At 38.8% G+C, this 16,178-nt stretch overlaps 1 protein-coding gene and 1 pseudogene across 5 annotated transcripts; one reads left to right on the top strand and one right to left on the bottom strand.

The window, feature by feature from the left end:
• The first annotated feature begins 315 nt into the window (after positions 1 to 315).
• Positions 316 to 8,372, top strand: LOC143860816 (small ribosomal subunit protein eS8-like). Of its 5 annotated transcripts, none has more exons than XM_077371639.1 (6): positions 2,089 to 2,305; positions 2,460 to 2,532; positions 3,102 to 3,438; positions 6,714 to 6,883; positions 7,008 to 7,105; positions 7,959 to 8,372. In XM_077371639.1, the coding sequence occupies exons 1-5, from the start codon at positions 2,302 to 2,304 to the stop codon at positions 7,087 to 7,089; spliced, it is 666 nt and encodes a 221-aa protein (XP_077227754.1). In that variant the 5' UTR covers positions 2,089 to 2,301; the 3' UTR covers positions 7,090 to 7,105; positions 7,959 to 8,372. The 5 variants fall into 5 exon arrangements, with proteins under 5 accessions (XP_077227756.1, XP_077227754.1, XP_077227755.1 ...); XM_077371640.1 differs by lacking the exon at positions 7,959 to 8,372 and adding an exon at positions 7,427 to 7,701; XM_077371641.1 differs by lacking the exons at positions 2,089 to 2,305; positions 7,959 to 8,372 and adding an exon at positions 316 to 503 and having other exon boundaries at positions 7,008 to 7,335.
• A 3,700-nt stretch (positions 8,373 to 12,072) lies between these two features.
• LOC143861660 (cysteine proteinase inhibitor B pseudogene) lies at positions 12,073 to 12,444 on the bottom strand (annotated as a pseudogene).
• Between the last annotated feature and the right edge of the window lie 3,734 nt (positions 12,445 to 16,178).

Here is a 16,178-nt window from a genome sequence, read left to right on the forward strand (position 1 = left end):
GCCAACTGTGATTACATCTCATAATCGAGAAATTCCTTTGGAAGGCGAGACGTATGATCTGCTAACCCTTCAAAGTGGGTTTATTAATCATGAATGGTGGTTGCTTGTCAAGGAAGGGGAATGGAACTAGCCTTATATGTGGGATTTGTTGGGATTGAGAAGGAGAATAGATAATGAAGGCGTCGGAAGGAGGGTAGAATTTCGATTTGTGTGTGCGCGCACGCGCGCACGCCCGTGTGTTGGGGGGATGTTGGTTTAACATGATTAGGGATTGTGGGTTTGGGAAGGAGAATGGTTAATGGTTAATGAAGATGGAGATTGACGTCGGCATGGATAATTGGATTCTGATTCGCAACAACATTGGGCAGACGGGAGGGTATTGCACTGCCGATATGGATGTTCTAATTGGGAAGGGAGGGGGATTGCAGATTTTGAGATGGAGAAGGAGAGTAGTTGATGAAGATTGATGTTAGATTATATCATGCAATTAGTTTTTAGTTAAGGTAATTTTGAATTTTGAATTTTAAACATAGCTAGTTCTAAGTAGTTAAGCATATGTTTTTTAAACCATTTGTACTAGGAGTCTATAAAAGTAATGCAATGGCACCCAAGAATCAAAGATTGTATTGGCTTTTCTCCCTACTTGGAAAAATGCAAGTGCAACGGATCCAAATATCAGTTCAAATAGTGCAAAATGAAGTGGCAATTTAATATTGGGGTTGATTAAAAGGAACAACAACCTAGGATTTATTCAATAACAGGGAAAACAGTATTACTTCACCTTTTACTGAAATTTTCATCTGAAACCGAAACGTCCACATTTCCAAGATGATCGAAACTTAAATTGAAATTTAAAATCTTGCTCTTAAGCATGGTTTGAAATTTTGACCGAAATCCAAATCCGGTCAACCTGAAATGGTAAATTTCATTTTGCCTCGAAATTTTGTTTCGAAATTTAACCGAATTTTCAAAATTTCGATTGCAATTTCATTTCCCCCACGAAATCCCGTTCCGAAATTTAAGGAATATCCCAAAAAATACGGATTTTATCCCTTATTTAATATTATCCTGAAATTTCGGCCAAAATTATTGAAATTTTGACCAGTTAGAGTATCTTTTAAATTGATTTTTATGGATTTTGCATGAAATCCGACTAAATCGACATCTTATTCCTGGAATCGACATCTTATTCCTGTCAATTCCTGCCCCAAGGATCATTTTGCCAAAACAGAGATTGCAACTGTCCCATAGGTATTATCCAAATTAATTTGGATGAGTGGTTAAATAGGACACACATGCTTAATAATCAACACCCTCTGATGCATGTTAGATGATCGGAACCGTTGATTTTAAGGGCCACCTCTAGATAACACTTTGTCCAAATCCCACGCTGGACAAAGATTCATAAAGGACCAATTACCAATGGGGGACAAACATTAGGCAGAATTATCAACTGGACCCAGGCTTTTCAGAAATTACAAATGGGGGACAAAATCTGTCTTTTCAGTAAAAGCTGGACGAAAATACCCTTTGGCATATAAAACACGTTTTGACTTTGGAAGGGGGTTTTCAAGTCTCTACGATTGGGGTTATTAGGTATCAAAATGGGGTTACCAATTTCAGAATGGGGTTTTCAAGTCTCTACGATTGGGGTTATTGGTAACCCCATTTTGATACTTGATAACCCCAATCCTAGAGATTTGAAAACCCCATTCCAAAACTCCAATACCCTCGGCCAATTTTCAAGGACTTGATGAGCCCATTCAGAAATTGGTAACCCCATTTTTTATACTAGATAACCCCATTCCTAAAGACTTGAAAACCCTCTTCCAAAACTCCAAAACTCTCGGTCAATTTTCAGGGACTTGAAAACCCCGTTCTGAAATTGGTAACCCCATTTTGATACCTAATAACCCCAATCGTATAGACTTGAAAACCCCCTTCCAAAGTCAAAACGTGTTTTATATGCCAAAGGGTATTTTCGTCCAGCTTTTACTGAAAAGACAGATTTTGTCTCCCATTGGTAATTTCTGAAAAGCCTAGGTCCAGTTGATAATTCTGCCTAATATTTGTCCCCCATTGGTAATTTTCCCATTCATAAATTCAAGATTCACGTCCCCCTATCCAAATTATTCTCAAGAGTGGAGAGTACCTCCGAATTTTTTCTACCCAAAGTACCCTTGCAAGAAAAAGTATATGTCGGGTAGATCCCTCTACTCATTTTAGGGTTAAGGTTAGGGTTTTATAGGCTAGCGATTGTATCAGAGAGAGAGAGAGAGAGGGAGAGAGAGGCCTGCGAAGATGGGTAAAAACCCTAGCTTAATGAGATCTCATTCTCTATGAGAATCTCTACTTCTTCATTTTCATACTCTCTGAAAAAATTCATCTTCTTCATTTTCATACTCTCTGAAAAAAATCATCTTCTTCCTCTCATGGCCTTGTTATCTTGTACTTTACAGGTATCTCTCGAGACTCCATGCACAAAAGGCGTGCTACAGGAGGGAAGAAGAAAGCTTGGAGGAAGAAGCGAAAGTAAGTTTTTTCTTCTGTTCCTTCTCTTTCCCCATTTCCATGAATAGGAAAACCTAAATTTACCTTGCTTTTATTCTCGATCTGCTTGAATATATCATCAAACCTTAGAATCGAAAATCAATTCTGTCCTCAAGAAACAGATCTGAATCCAATCGAAGTTCCTTTATTCGTTAATCTAGTTCTTTCGATTTTTCATCTACTTCTGTTTTTCGATTCAATGATGTATGTAAATTGTATGTTTTAGTCATAGAATTTAATGTTACATTTTGGGGCTAGGGTTAGGGTTTTATAGCTAAAGCCTGGATTTTACAATCCTAGACATGTGAAATCTGGATTTTGTAAAACCTGGATTTTTCAAATCCAGATTTTACATGTCTAGAAAAGTATGTAAAATCCAGGTTTTAGCTTACAGAATCCAGGTTTTAGCTTATAAAATGATTAAAATCCACGTTCTAGCTTGTAAAATCCAGGAATTTAGAATCCATGATTATAAAATACTTGTATCCAAATGGCCCCATTGTTCTGAGGAGATATGTTTCTTTACATGTGGATTCTTTCTGATTTTAAAGGTACGAGCTCGGTCGGCAGCCAGCAAATACAAAGCTGTCAAGCAACAAGACGGTGAGAAGAATTCGTACTAGGGGAGGGAATGCGAAGTGGAGGGCACTTAGATTGGATACAGGGAACTACTCATGGGGAAGCGAGGCTGTTACTCGTAAGACGCGTATACTTGATGTTGTTTACAATGCCTCGAACAATGAACTCGTCAGGACGCAGACTCTGGTGAAGAGCGCCATAGTCCAGGTTGATGCTGCTCCATTCAAGCAGTATTATCTTCAGCATTATGGTCTTGATATTGGCAGGAAGAAGAAGTCTCCCGCTGCTAAAAAGGAAGGGGGAGCTGAGGTACTTTTAAAAATTTCAAAATTATTGTCTCTGTTTCTGTTTATTGGCTAAAAATAGTTTTTTTTTTTAAGTATGTCTTTTGCTATTGGCACAATGAATTACTGATCTTATTTATTTACTCCCTGTGATTTGTCTTTTTTTTTTGGGTAAATCTGTGATTGTCTACTAACTTTTTAGTTTGCTTATTTGGTTCATCTGATCTAGTTGTTTGGTCTGTAAAGAATGGGTTTCTTTGATTTTTAGATAGCTTGGATAGTGCTTGTTTCCAATGCTGATACTGATCTTTTTATGTGCCTAGTTTACTGATTTGGCGTCGTATAAAATTACATAATGGTGCTGGATGTAATACCATACTTTTTCCCTGAGCTTGGAAAGGTAATTTAGCTGAGTTGAAATCTACTTGGTATCATGTTTGATTGGATCTGTAAGAGTTATTTTAAAATTGAATAAGGCTGGAATGGCATAGTAGACCTCGGGCATCGTCGTATAAAATTACATAATGGTGCTGGATGTAATACCATACTTTTTCCTGAGCTTGGAAAGGTAATTTAGCTGAGTTGAAATCTACTTGGTATCATGTTTGATTGGATTTGTAAGAGTTATTTTAAAATTGAGTTAGGCTGGAATGACATAGTAGACCTCGGGCATCATCCTACATCGGGTGGTCTCTAAGAAGGGGAAGATGGCTAGCTAGAGTATATAGGTAAGGTTCCCTGTGCCATGAGATGTGGGGTTCAAGATTGGTATAGACAGTGAGAAAAGAGAAAGAGAAAGAATAATATGGAATTAAGAACAAGAAAAGATCAAGATCAAGAAAGAGATCAAAATCAAGAAGAGATCGAGATCGAGATTAAGATTAAGATTAAGAAAAGAGGTCAATATCAAAGGAGTTTTGGTTGACTTTTTAGAGCAAAACGTAGACTTGGACAAGAACGCAGCCAAGGTAAAAGGGAGTCAACTCGGGAGTCTACGATGATGCGGGAGAGCTTTGAAACTATGATTATAAGTTTGGAATTTCTATATTAGACATTTGGGGACATACAACATGGATGGCTCAAGCTCGAAATGTTTCCTCAGGTAATGTGACACTAGCATCAAATCAACGACTTAAAACTGTGAGTTGTTAATTATTCAACATCATTGATCCTTCACGCGGTGTCAAACCAATGAGCAAGTTTTTTTGCACCATGTTATGGTGGACCACTGGACCCTTTCCACTAGTCCTACATACCAAAACATGTGTCACGTGTAATTTTTTGAGTTTTTTTTTTAAAAGATTACAATCTTAATCAATCTATAATCGGGATATAGTCATGGGGATGAGCCGCAATGTTCCATGAAGCATTCCATGAATACCCCATCAGAGCTGCCAAAGCAGCCCCAAGCTCTGCAGAAAAAGAAGATTTGCAGCAGGGCCCCTTTCTTGTGTGAAGGAAGCACTGTATCATTCAGTTAATCTGTCGGTAGTACCGCAAGTTGTAGCTGCGCAGACTCCTCATGCCCGTTGCCATAATCCCGTTGTACAATCTGAGTCTCATCCTTGTCCACTCCATATTTGGCTAGTTTGTAAGCATCCTCATTGGCTGAATGATGCATATGCTGAAACTTAGGTGGAATCCACTCTGGAATATCTCTTTTCTCCTCAATAATGTCTGCTATCTGCCAATCACCTTGTTTGTGGCCTAAGCTATCATATTTGACGAGTCCCCTTCTATGTTCAAAGGACCCGACATGTTTTATGCATACCATCTCAGGCCCCATAATAAGTCTCTTTCATCTGCCTTGCTGGCGTCGCAAATTTCAATAGGTCCTGAGTAGGAGAATATTTCAGGACCGCTTGAGTTTCGAAATGGACCCTCTTCCCGGGTCTCCTTTTGCACTTCCATCAAATCTGGGTCACCACTCCACTCTAGGAGGATATTATTTATGGAGTTTGAGGGACCCATGACAGTCCAAAGCTTATGATAATACTTTTCCATATGCTGTGTGAGAACGGGAGATGTGCCTATAAATGCTCCAACTAGAAGAAAGATCTGACATTGAAGATGCCAGAAGAGTTGGGCATCCACACCCTATAATCCGACAAGTAGAGCAATGATGTGTTGACAGGCGCGAAAGGAGGACAGGCAAGCTTTCAATTTCGTTTTGGTTAAGATTACGCTTAAGCCTAAGGCCCCACACAATACTTCCCTATACAACCCCCTATACACCCCCCCCAAAACACCACACCCGCACTTCCGGTTCTGCTCGTGCTTCAAACCATTTTTGTCTTCTCCATATTACCATATATCTAGAGTCAATAATTTGATATGAGGAACTACTGAACTCAATCACTTACTGCCGTTACTCTTCAGTTTTCTATTTAGGTCTATCCCGTAGAGTGCGCACGCGCGCACCATAAACAATGTAGTCACTCTCGCCTCCCTATTGGTCGCTAATAAATTTAGGGTCAGAAATTTATGGCACAACTGGCTCTCTCCTAGCTACAGGTCTATCCAAAATCTTATCCCATCCCCTTTTCTCGCTTTAAACCTAACTAAAGGTTCATATCAGGGTTTGTGCTCACAGCCACTTTCTGAGTGGTGCCTTGTTTCTCAATTTTTTGTGTCCTACTCACAGGCCGCCATCCCTCTTCAATCTACAAACCTTCTCACATTTCATCAGGCGCTTGTGCCTATGGAAATCCTAGTCTGTTGGTATTTAAGAGTTTGAGTTTGTTGACTTGTTCTATACCTTTCCCCTATTTCTAGTACATACTTGAAGTTAATCTGAATTCCAGGCTACCTAGATCTTCAATTGTTCTCATCAAGATGTCCTGGAAGGGCCAGTATTGGGTTCAAGTATACTGTATTCATGACGTGTAAAGTGAGGTTTTTTCCCTTCATCTGTTCCTTACTTTTGCAAACAAGTATGAATTATTTATTCTATGCTTAACTAGCCCAATCTATACTATGTGGGTACGTTACTCGCGCAGACTAAACATGCAAATATGCACCAATGATTCTAAAGAGTTTCAACATAGTCTCCATAATAATATTCAATGAACATGGCTAAATATGGTGCAGGTTGCCGCTGCCTGCTTGGACGAATGCATACACACCCAGGCTTTCAGAAGCATGTCTGCGTGATTGGGGAGCATTTTAGACTGCTCCTTTGTTTGATACAGTCAGACCTCTGCATGCCTGAAAGGCTGAAACCCACATATACTAATTTTATGGTTTTTATTGTTTTGAGAATCAGTTTATGGTTAATATCTACTGATTTTTGGTGGGCAGGAGGGTGAGGGGACCACGGAGGACGCAAAGAAGAGTAACCATGTGATTAGGAAATTGGAGAAGCGTCAGCAGGGTCATAAACTTGATCCCCACATCGAGGAGCAGTTTGGTGGAGGTAGATTATTGGCCGCCATCTCTTCCCGTCCTGGTCAATGTGGTAGAGGTGATGGGTAAGTGGAGAGGACAATCCAAAGTAGCACATGTTTTCTCTTCCTTTGTATTACTTCTTATTCTCACCATCACTTGTTGGATTTATATTTTTATCCTTCTTCTTTCTTTCTTTTTTCTGAATAGATACATCTTAGAGGGGAAGGAGCTGGAGTTTTATATGAAAAAGATCCAGAGGAAGAAAGGCAAGGGCGCAGGGGCTGCTTAAGTGAAATCCATTTCAGGTTTTTTTATCTGCTCTTAGACTTAGATCTGCCTCTTTCTGCTAGTTTCTGTTTAAGATAGCGGAAACTGGTTAATTCTAACTCACTTTATATTGGTTTACTGAAATTTTGTTACGCATTTTTTAGCATGCGAGAGTCGACAATAATTTTCCAGTTTGCTTTGTTGCCTAAACTATTTAGAGGTGTCATGTTTCTTTAGCAATAGAATTACCCGTGGGCTTCTTTCTTTCTTTTTTGTGCAATTGTCCTGTTTAGCAGACCCCAACTAGTTTGGGACAAAGGCTTAGTTGAGTTTTGAGAATTGTCCTTGTTTGTCACCAGCATTTGAGAATCCAGGGATATCTGGAATTTGCTGGTAGAGAAATAAACTGAAATATTGACAGAGCAAATAGGGGTGGTCATTTACAAACCAGTGAGAATCCAGTTATCACCGATTCACCGGATTCTAGAATGCTTGTTCCGAACATTGCCTGTTTAACTTTTATTAGTCAGCCTCATTTAACGGTCAGTTTTCTCCTTTTTTTCCTGCTTAATAGTGTCTTAACAATCAGTTTTCTCGTCTTCTTTTTGTCTGCTGAATAGAAATCCTCTTTTAATTTAGTTGGCTCAACCCTGAAAAATATGTAATGTAGTTGGAGCGTTTTACATATTTTAAGAAAGAGTAGCTAAAAATCATGTAAGTATCAAAACTGCAATCAGCATTCACGCTTGGGGTGTTATCCTTTCATTTACCAAAATGGGATTGTATTTAGATAATGAGGCTAAGGCAGCCACTATTGTGATCAATGGTAATGGGCAATTTTGGGTCATACATCCTCGCATGTATTTGAAATCAAGACCGATGATCTTGTAGGCACATCAAGGCGACCCACATGGTCTTGTCCCCATTCCAAAAGCAACTCACATGCATAAGATAAAACGACAGTGGCTCAGCTTCTCTTGGCGAAACCCGAAATGAGGCTTGTTGGCACTAAATTGTGCATAATTTTTCATCCTAATCCAAAGATCTGTTGGAGGGATGGCACATTCCATAAGCATCTTTAGGTATGATACCAGCCCTATGATCTGTTAAAGGGGTGGCACGTTACATAAACGTCATCAGTTTGGAGGGTGAAAATCATCTTATGGAGCACAACCCATTTAAGTAAGGACCCAACAAGTGAATGATCTGGATGATCCAATCATGCGGGCACCACTCTACTTTAGAAAAAAATACTTGCAAATATATGTTTGACACCAAATTATATCTCATTAATCTTATATTCAAGTTGCCTTGAAGCTACGTAATTATGAGATCGGTTGGTAAGGTAATCTTGACATAATGAGCAAAAATGGCCTTCACTCTGTGCAAACATGGCAATTGCTATGTCTCATGTCAAACAAAGATCGCATTTGCAAGATTTAAGTCATGCAATAATCAACTGCTCTTCACGAAAATCTGTGTACAAAAGAGAGTTCGGCCGATAGTTAGGGTGCAAAAGTTTTCTAATTAAAATCACATATACCCTACATGGTATTTTATTTCGTTCGAAATTTTGAAATTTCAGTTGAAATTTTGTTTTTTTTATTTTCCCTAAATTTCACTTGAAAACCTGGTTTGTTTAATTAATTAAATATTTTACCGAAATTTCGGTAATTTCGGGCAAAATTTTATATGGAATAAAATACTGTTTACCTTGTTTTGCCGGATTTCGGCCGAAATTTCAAATTTTCAGTGGGTCCAAAACAGGAACCGAAACCGAAATTTAAAACCATGCTTGCAACCACAGTCGACGTCCAAAACTCTCTTGGGAGATTATGCTATCCTTTTTATGGTGGACATGAGGTAGGCAGAGAGATCGGCCTCCGGATTATTATACTTGGGAAAGCACAGGGGGAAGGGCGGAGTGGAAAGGGGAGAAGGAAAGGGAAAGGGAGAGGAGGTAAAGAGTGAAGGAAGAGATTTTATTGAAATCTTACATCACCCTTGAATTTATCTCCCCAAGCAACCAAGGTATAAAGACTCAAAACCTTCTTAGTGTAGGAAAAGAAAAAAGAAAACTACCTCCTCCATTTTGATGGTAAGGGGACATGAGTACACTTGAATGGCCCTTTTCAAAAAAAAAATGTTAAGACCCACAAAGTCTGCCTAAAAAAGATGATTTTAGGCTATGACCCATCCACAGTGGGAAAAAGAAATCTTTTGACATATGTGGCAATCAAACTGAATTGAATTATGCATCAAGATGAGATCATTTGGCATATGTGGCAATCAAACTGAATTGAATTAAGCATCAAGATGAGATCTTTTACCATATGTTGCAATCAAACTAAATTGAAAGGAAGACTAAGATTGATAGGAAAAACCAGTAAAAGTGAGAGCTCACAAAGAAAAGCCACTTCTACAGCATAAAGGTGGAGATCTCAATCTCCACCCAGCACATACTTGTAAATGAAAGATAATATCAACAAAGAGTGACATAAAACCCCAACCATATTTCCATTCCAACGATTAGGCATATAGACATCCTCTGAAATTCAAACCCATCATCAAATCAAAACATTATAAACCAGACCATTCATCCATAATCCATTTATAAATAAATAAAAACTAGAGCTGATGTTCAAAAGAAAAACACAACCAATATACTCTGAAAACCCCTTCTTTTATATGGGATTTGCTAAGGTCCATAGAAAAAGGCTTTTCGTGGCTGGTCTGTCGCACGTCAGACCGGCCACCTCATGAATGGAGACAAAAGCTAGCAATTCCCCTTTTATATAGGCTCTTATTCACATCCATACCCAGAAAACACAAACTTCAAAACTAAACACAGAAAATAATATACTTTAAACCCTTCTACATGATCCTTTTCTATTCATCTACACGCCCCAAAACACAGAAACCCACCCACATACTTTAAAACCCCTTCTTCTACAAACGGTCTCATTCTTTACTCATCCACACACCCAAAACCCAAGACAGAAAACACAGAAAACCCAGAAACAACAAGCAGAACATAATCCAACATAAGAACAACACCACCCACAGACATTCATCCATCCCTAGCACTGGAATTATATTGTTGCTGGAACAAAATAGATGAGTTGATTGGGATTAGAACAAAGCCACTTCTTCACAACAACCACCTCACCAAATATCTTAAGAACCCCATTTTCAGAAGCCACAATCTTAAGATAAATACTTAATTCCTGAAACAACTTGAACTTGACTCTGGGCCTCCACTACCCCGGAGAACAAAATCTGGGTCCCACCGTGATGGGTTTTGCAAATACATGTTAATACCTTTTTGTATCTCATTCATCTTATATTCAAATGGCCTTGAAGTTACATAATTACAAGATTGATTGGTAAGGTAATATTGACATAATGAGCAAAAATGACCTTCACTTTGTGCAAACATTGGAATTTCTTTGTTGTTGGTATGAACTGGACCATTGACCTGATGGGTCCAGGTCTAACAAAAGAAAATGCACTAGAGAGGAGAAAATACACAATAGATTGTCGTGGAATGACTCTCTGTAGATGTAGCTATATATAAAGAATTACATGCAGTCAAATCCCTTTGATGATGGGATTGAATGGTATATAAAAAGGAAGTCAAATCTATACACTTGCCTATATAGCCTAATCTACAATGGAAACATATAAAAAAGAAATTTACACCTATAAACTTGCATAAGTATAGAGTGCACTTGCCTGTATAAAGATTGTGAGTCAATCTTGTACAAAAAGTAATAGAATAAAAGAGGCAAGTACAACCGTGCTAATAAGGTCCGATGCCAAAGGGAGATCTCATTTTACAAGATCAAGTCATACAAAAAACAACAGCTTAAAATGGCATTGCTAGCCTTTAGAAATTTTGGATAAGGAAAAGAAAAAGAAAAAGAAAATAAAACTCCTCAATTTTGATGGTAAACGCACATGAATACACTTGAAGGACTCTTTTCAAAAAGGAAATGTTAAGACCCACACAAGTCTGTGCCCAAAAGAGGTGAGACACTGTGATTTTATGCTATGACCAATCCATGGTGGGATCTCCCCACAAGTTGAACAGTTGAGGAACACAGTGGAATACATACTAAAATAACAAGTGTAAACAAGTAAAATACATATTTCCCCATATGTGGCAATCAAACTCAACTGAGTTTAACATTAAGCCGAGATATTCTGCCATATGTGGCAGTCAAACTAAAGTTGAATTAAACATTAAGATGGGATCTTGTGCCAAATGTGGCAATCAAACTAAAGTTGAATTAAACATTAAGATAAGATCTTTTGCATATGTGGCAATCAAACTAAAGTTGAATGTAACATCAAGATTGATATATGGGGCAATCAAACTAAATTGAATTCAAAGGATAGGGAAAGCACTCACAAAGAAATGCCACTTCTAAATCATAAAGGGTAAGACCTCAATCTCCACCATGAATGATAATATCAATATAAAGAGGGCAAAAAAAGAAAATCCAACCTTATTGCCATCCCATCGATTTGGCAGAAAGACACACCTCCGAACAAACTGAAATTCAAACCCATCATCAAACCAAAACATTATAAACCTGACCATTCATCCATAATCCATTAATAAACAACAAAAACCTCTAACAAATCCCCAAAAGAAAAACACAACCCATATAAAAACCCCTTCTTTTACAAGCTCTGATTCATTCAACCATACCTAGAAAACACCAACTTTAAAACACAGAAACCCATATACTTTAATAAACCATCTTCTAAATTATCCATTTCAACTCACCTACACCCACAAAACACATAAACCCATATACTTTAAAACCCCTTCTTCTACACAAAACAGTCTCCTTTTTTATTCATGCACACCCCCAAAACCCAACACAGAAAACACAGAAAACCCAGAAATAACAAGCAGAACATAACCCAACACAAGAAAAACACCACCCACAAACATTCATCCATCCCTACCACTACTAGTAATATATTACTAGTATTATTTTGTTCCTGGAGCAAAAGAGATGAGTTGATTAGGATTAGAACGAAGCCACTTCTTCACAACAACAACAGCATCAAATGTCTTGAGAACCCCATTTTCAGTTGCTTCAATCTTAAGATAATACTTGATTCCTGCAACAACCTGACTCTGGGCCTCCGCTACACGAGAGAATGAAATCTGGGTCCCACCCTTATGGGTTTTGAGGAATTCCTCCACAGAGAACTTACCCAAATCTTGTATTTCCTTAGAATTCACATTGATTTCCTTTTTTCCACCCAATTGATCAGTGGATGAAGAAGCATTGATGTTGTATAAAGAGGTGAAGAGGATGAGGAGAAGAAAGAGGGAGAGAGATGAAGAAAATGCCATTGAGTTTGGAAAGTGGGGAGGGTTTGTTTGTGGGGGTGAGGGGAAGGATGAAATAGGAGGAGAGAGAGGTGGGTTTGGGTTTAATTTTCGGTTTCGAAATGGATGGACGGTTAAGATTTGTTTGGGACCTGCAGTTTGCCGACACGTAAATTGAGGGGAAAGGATTGGGAATAGGGAAGCCCGAACGGCGTGCCGCATCTGTAGGACGTGGGTGAGAGAGATGGGATCCCTACAAATTCCCATTAATTTCAAATTAGACTACCATCCATAGAAGTATAGAACAGAGATAAGGGATGCAACTCGGGTCGGGTTGGGTCCCAACCCGAAACTCTAAACCGTCAACCCGAATCCGACCCGAAAAATTAACATAGCTACTTGAACCCAACCTGATTTCCTCGGGTTGGGTTGGGTTGAGTTGGGTCGGGTTGACCCGGTTTTGCTCTGTTTAGTTGCCGGGTGTTTTTTTGTTCCTGGGAGTTTTGTGAGAGATTAAGTTAAATTTTGGTCCCATCCCATGTTTGGTTGCCTTTTAGCACTAGGTTTATTTTAATCCCACTCTTGTAATGATTACTTGTGGGGTGAATTTTTTAATCCCACTTTTGTAATGATTGCCTTTTCATCCCATCCCAAGATAACCCCAGGAACAAAAATAAGCTTGAGAAGAATTTTTTTCTACCCAACAGTTCAAGCAACCAAACAAAAGTTTTTTTTTTCCCACCATATCTCCCATGGTATTTTTTTCTCTCACATAACCAAACATGGGATTTTTATTTTACCAGGATACTTCCAGGACTTTTTTTTTCCCACCTATCTCCTAGGGTATTTTTTTCTCCCACATAACTCCCAGGAACAAAAAAAACCTGGCAACCATACAGAGCATTTAGGTTTTTATATGTTCTAAAAAAATAAAAATAAATAAATAAAAGAAAAATGGTAGAAAAAAGGGAAACGAAACCCCCCACCCCCCAACGGTTTTCGTGAGAATGTTTCCATGCTTGAGGATAAATTCACCCCCTCTAACATTTTTCTTTGACTTTAAAACTTACGAATAACGTCGGGGGTGGGGGTAGAGTGGGGGGAAATCATTTCCCAAAAAACAAAAAAAAATTACGAAATATCAAGTTTCAAAGCAGGTCTGGTCAACCTGAACCCGAACCCGACCCGACTCGGTTTCAACTTTTTCAATCAGAACCTAAACCCAACCCAACTCGACTCAAACACAACCCGACCCGTGATATTTTCGGGTCGAGTTGCAGTCCCAGAGAGAAAGAGAGAGACGGCTGTTCTTCTTTATTTCTTTTTGAAAATGTATTTTAAATGAGGTGGGGTTACTGTAAATTTCAGTTTTATCAGATAAGAAATGAAAGCATTTACGGTTTTTGCTCTAATAATAATTAACACTATAAAAGTAGGGGTGCAACTCCAGTTGGGTGCAACCCAGAAAAAAAAAAGTCGGGTCGGGTTTGCGGTTGGGTTAAGTTTTCCCAACTTGGGTTAGGTTCGGGTTGAGGGCTTGGGCAACCCGACCCGAGTGAAACCCGACATTTCTTATCATTTTTGGTTTAGTAAGCTTAAAAACTCAGATTGGGTCGGGTTAAACTCGGGGCGAGTTGGCCTCAACTCGAACCCGAGTTGCACCCCTATGTAAAAGGGAAGTAATATATTAGCCCCCTTTTTTTACTTGACACACCCCCACTAGTGTATCTATTAGGGTTGCAACTTGGGTCGGGTTTTACCAGACCCGCATCGACCCGACCCGAAAATAACATGGGTCAGGTTTAGAAATCATGGGTCTTGGGTAGGGTCGGGTCAAGTTTTAAATTGGAAAACCCAAATCAATCTTGGGTAGGGCCGGGTTTAAAAAAAAAAAAACCTGAAACCCGAGACCCTACCCGACTCATATGGGTGCACTGTGACTTTCTTAAATAACATAGAAAATTATTTTTCAATAATATATTGATACAGTTGTTTTGATTGAGGTGATCATGTCTATCATATGAAAATATAGTGTCCTTCTTAAAGTTGTATACTTGATGACATAAGTTTAGCAATTTTTGGTGTGGTGATTTGTTTTTTTTCTACAACCTTTAAAATTAGTCACTATCCTAGGCTAAAAAAATGAAAACCCGACCCGAGAAACTGTCTTGGATAGGGTCGGGTTTAGGAATCTCTGGTTTTCCTGTAAAAAATTAGACCCGACCCGACCTGAGATAATTCTTGTGTAGCCTAGGGTTTTGGAAAACCCGACCTGCCCAACCCAAGTTGCACCCCTAGTATCTATGACTACTATTTTACACTAAAGATGCTGTCACAAATTAAAAAAGGGGGGCGAACATACCTTTTTCAAAGTACATACATGTGAACAATCTTCATGTTCAAATTACATAACATAATGTATGTAGGTACATTGGAAACGTTCTCCAGTGGAATCTATTGTGATGGTCGTAGTAGATAAGGGTGGCAACGGTTCGGTTTCGGTTCGGTTTGACCCCCAAACCGAAACCGAACCGAACATGCCGAACCGAACCGAAATGGAAACCGAACCGATCATACACTCCAAACTGATCCAAACCAATGAAAAGGGGCACATTTATCATTATCCAAACCGAAACCAAACCGAAACTGAACCGAACCAATCATCAATTTGGTTCTACCGAACCGAAATTTGAATCGGGTTGGTTTAACCAAACCGAAACCGAATTTTCGGTTCGGCTGATTTTGCCACCCTTAGTCGTAGATTTAACCGTGAAAATGGCAGCAATACCAATAGAAGATGCAGGTTGGGTAGCAGCACCAAATTGCCACCTCTCAATGGTATTAGATGGTCACCGGACAGAAAGATATAAAATTTGGCACACTAGAAATATGAGGATGCAAAGGATAAAGAGTTGGACGAAAGAAGTAATACGTAGCTAAAGGTAAGGTGCATGATGGATAACACCTAATCTCATAACTAACTCTTTAATATCTTATATAAAATTAGAGAGCAAATGATAGATACAAGGGAGCCCTTGCATAAAGAACGGCAGAAGGGCTCTTCCACATCATTTTCAGTTACATTTTGAAATCGGTTGAAAAAAAAAATCAGTTACATCTGATGACGTGGATCCAGTCATGAGCCCTTTTACCCCTCTTTATGCAAGGGCTCCCTTGTATCTATCATTCCTCAAAATTAGGCCATTAGAAAAATTAATTAATAGACGTTGGACGTATTTCTAAATAGATTTAATGGTCACCAATGTGTTAAATGTTATCTTATCAGACCCACATCAATTACTACTGTGTGTGTGTGTGATGAGCATGCATTTGCCTAGAATCACCTTTGTTTTTTCCCTTTGTGTTTGTGAGTCAGAGATTAAAGAATGGCCCTAACTATCACAATCCTATTCGCCCATTTTACCCTCTGATGGAAAGGTTAATGAGAAGTTTTAACACTTACTCCCCATTTCTCTATCTATACATTGCAAATTTTCTACTTTTAAAGTGAGTCTGTATCTATGGGTCAAAAGAATTCTTAATATGTTGGCAAATGGAAAAGATGCGGATACCCACATATAATAGTTGAGGAAAGTGTCTCTAGTCTCTCCCCTAGATAAGCTTATCTACTCCTCCCTTTAAAAAACCACAGTGAGCCCACGCTGTTTGGATGATCCAAAGCATTCATTTGATAGGTCCTAACATAGATAGGGTGTGCCCAAAAAATCAGCACCAAAGGGTCATCCTAGAACTTCGTT

Source organism: Tasmannia lanceolata, unplaced genomic scaffold (assembly GCF_043159265.1).
Source record: "Tasmannia lanceolata isolate RefF3 unplaced genomic scaffold, GAP_Taslan_0.1 ptg000037l, whole genome shotgun sequence".
NCBI classification, from domain to species: domain Eukaryota; kingdom Viridiplantae; phylum Streptophyta; class Magnoliopsida; order Canellales; family Winteraceae; genus Tasmannia; species Tasmannia lanceolata.

Excerpts from the sequence above, each read along its gene's own strand:
- LOC143860816 (XM_077371639.1), top strand. Across the intron at positions 2,533-3,101 it reads GCTTGGAGGAAGAAGCGAAA|GTACGAGCTCGGTCGGCAGC; the intron begins GTAAGTTTTTTC and ends CTGATTTTAAAG. Across the intron at positions 6,884-7,007 it reads CAATGTGGTAGAGGTGATGG|ATACATCTTAGAGGGGAAGG; the intron begins GTAAGTGGAGAG and ends TTTTCTGAATAG.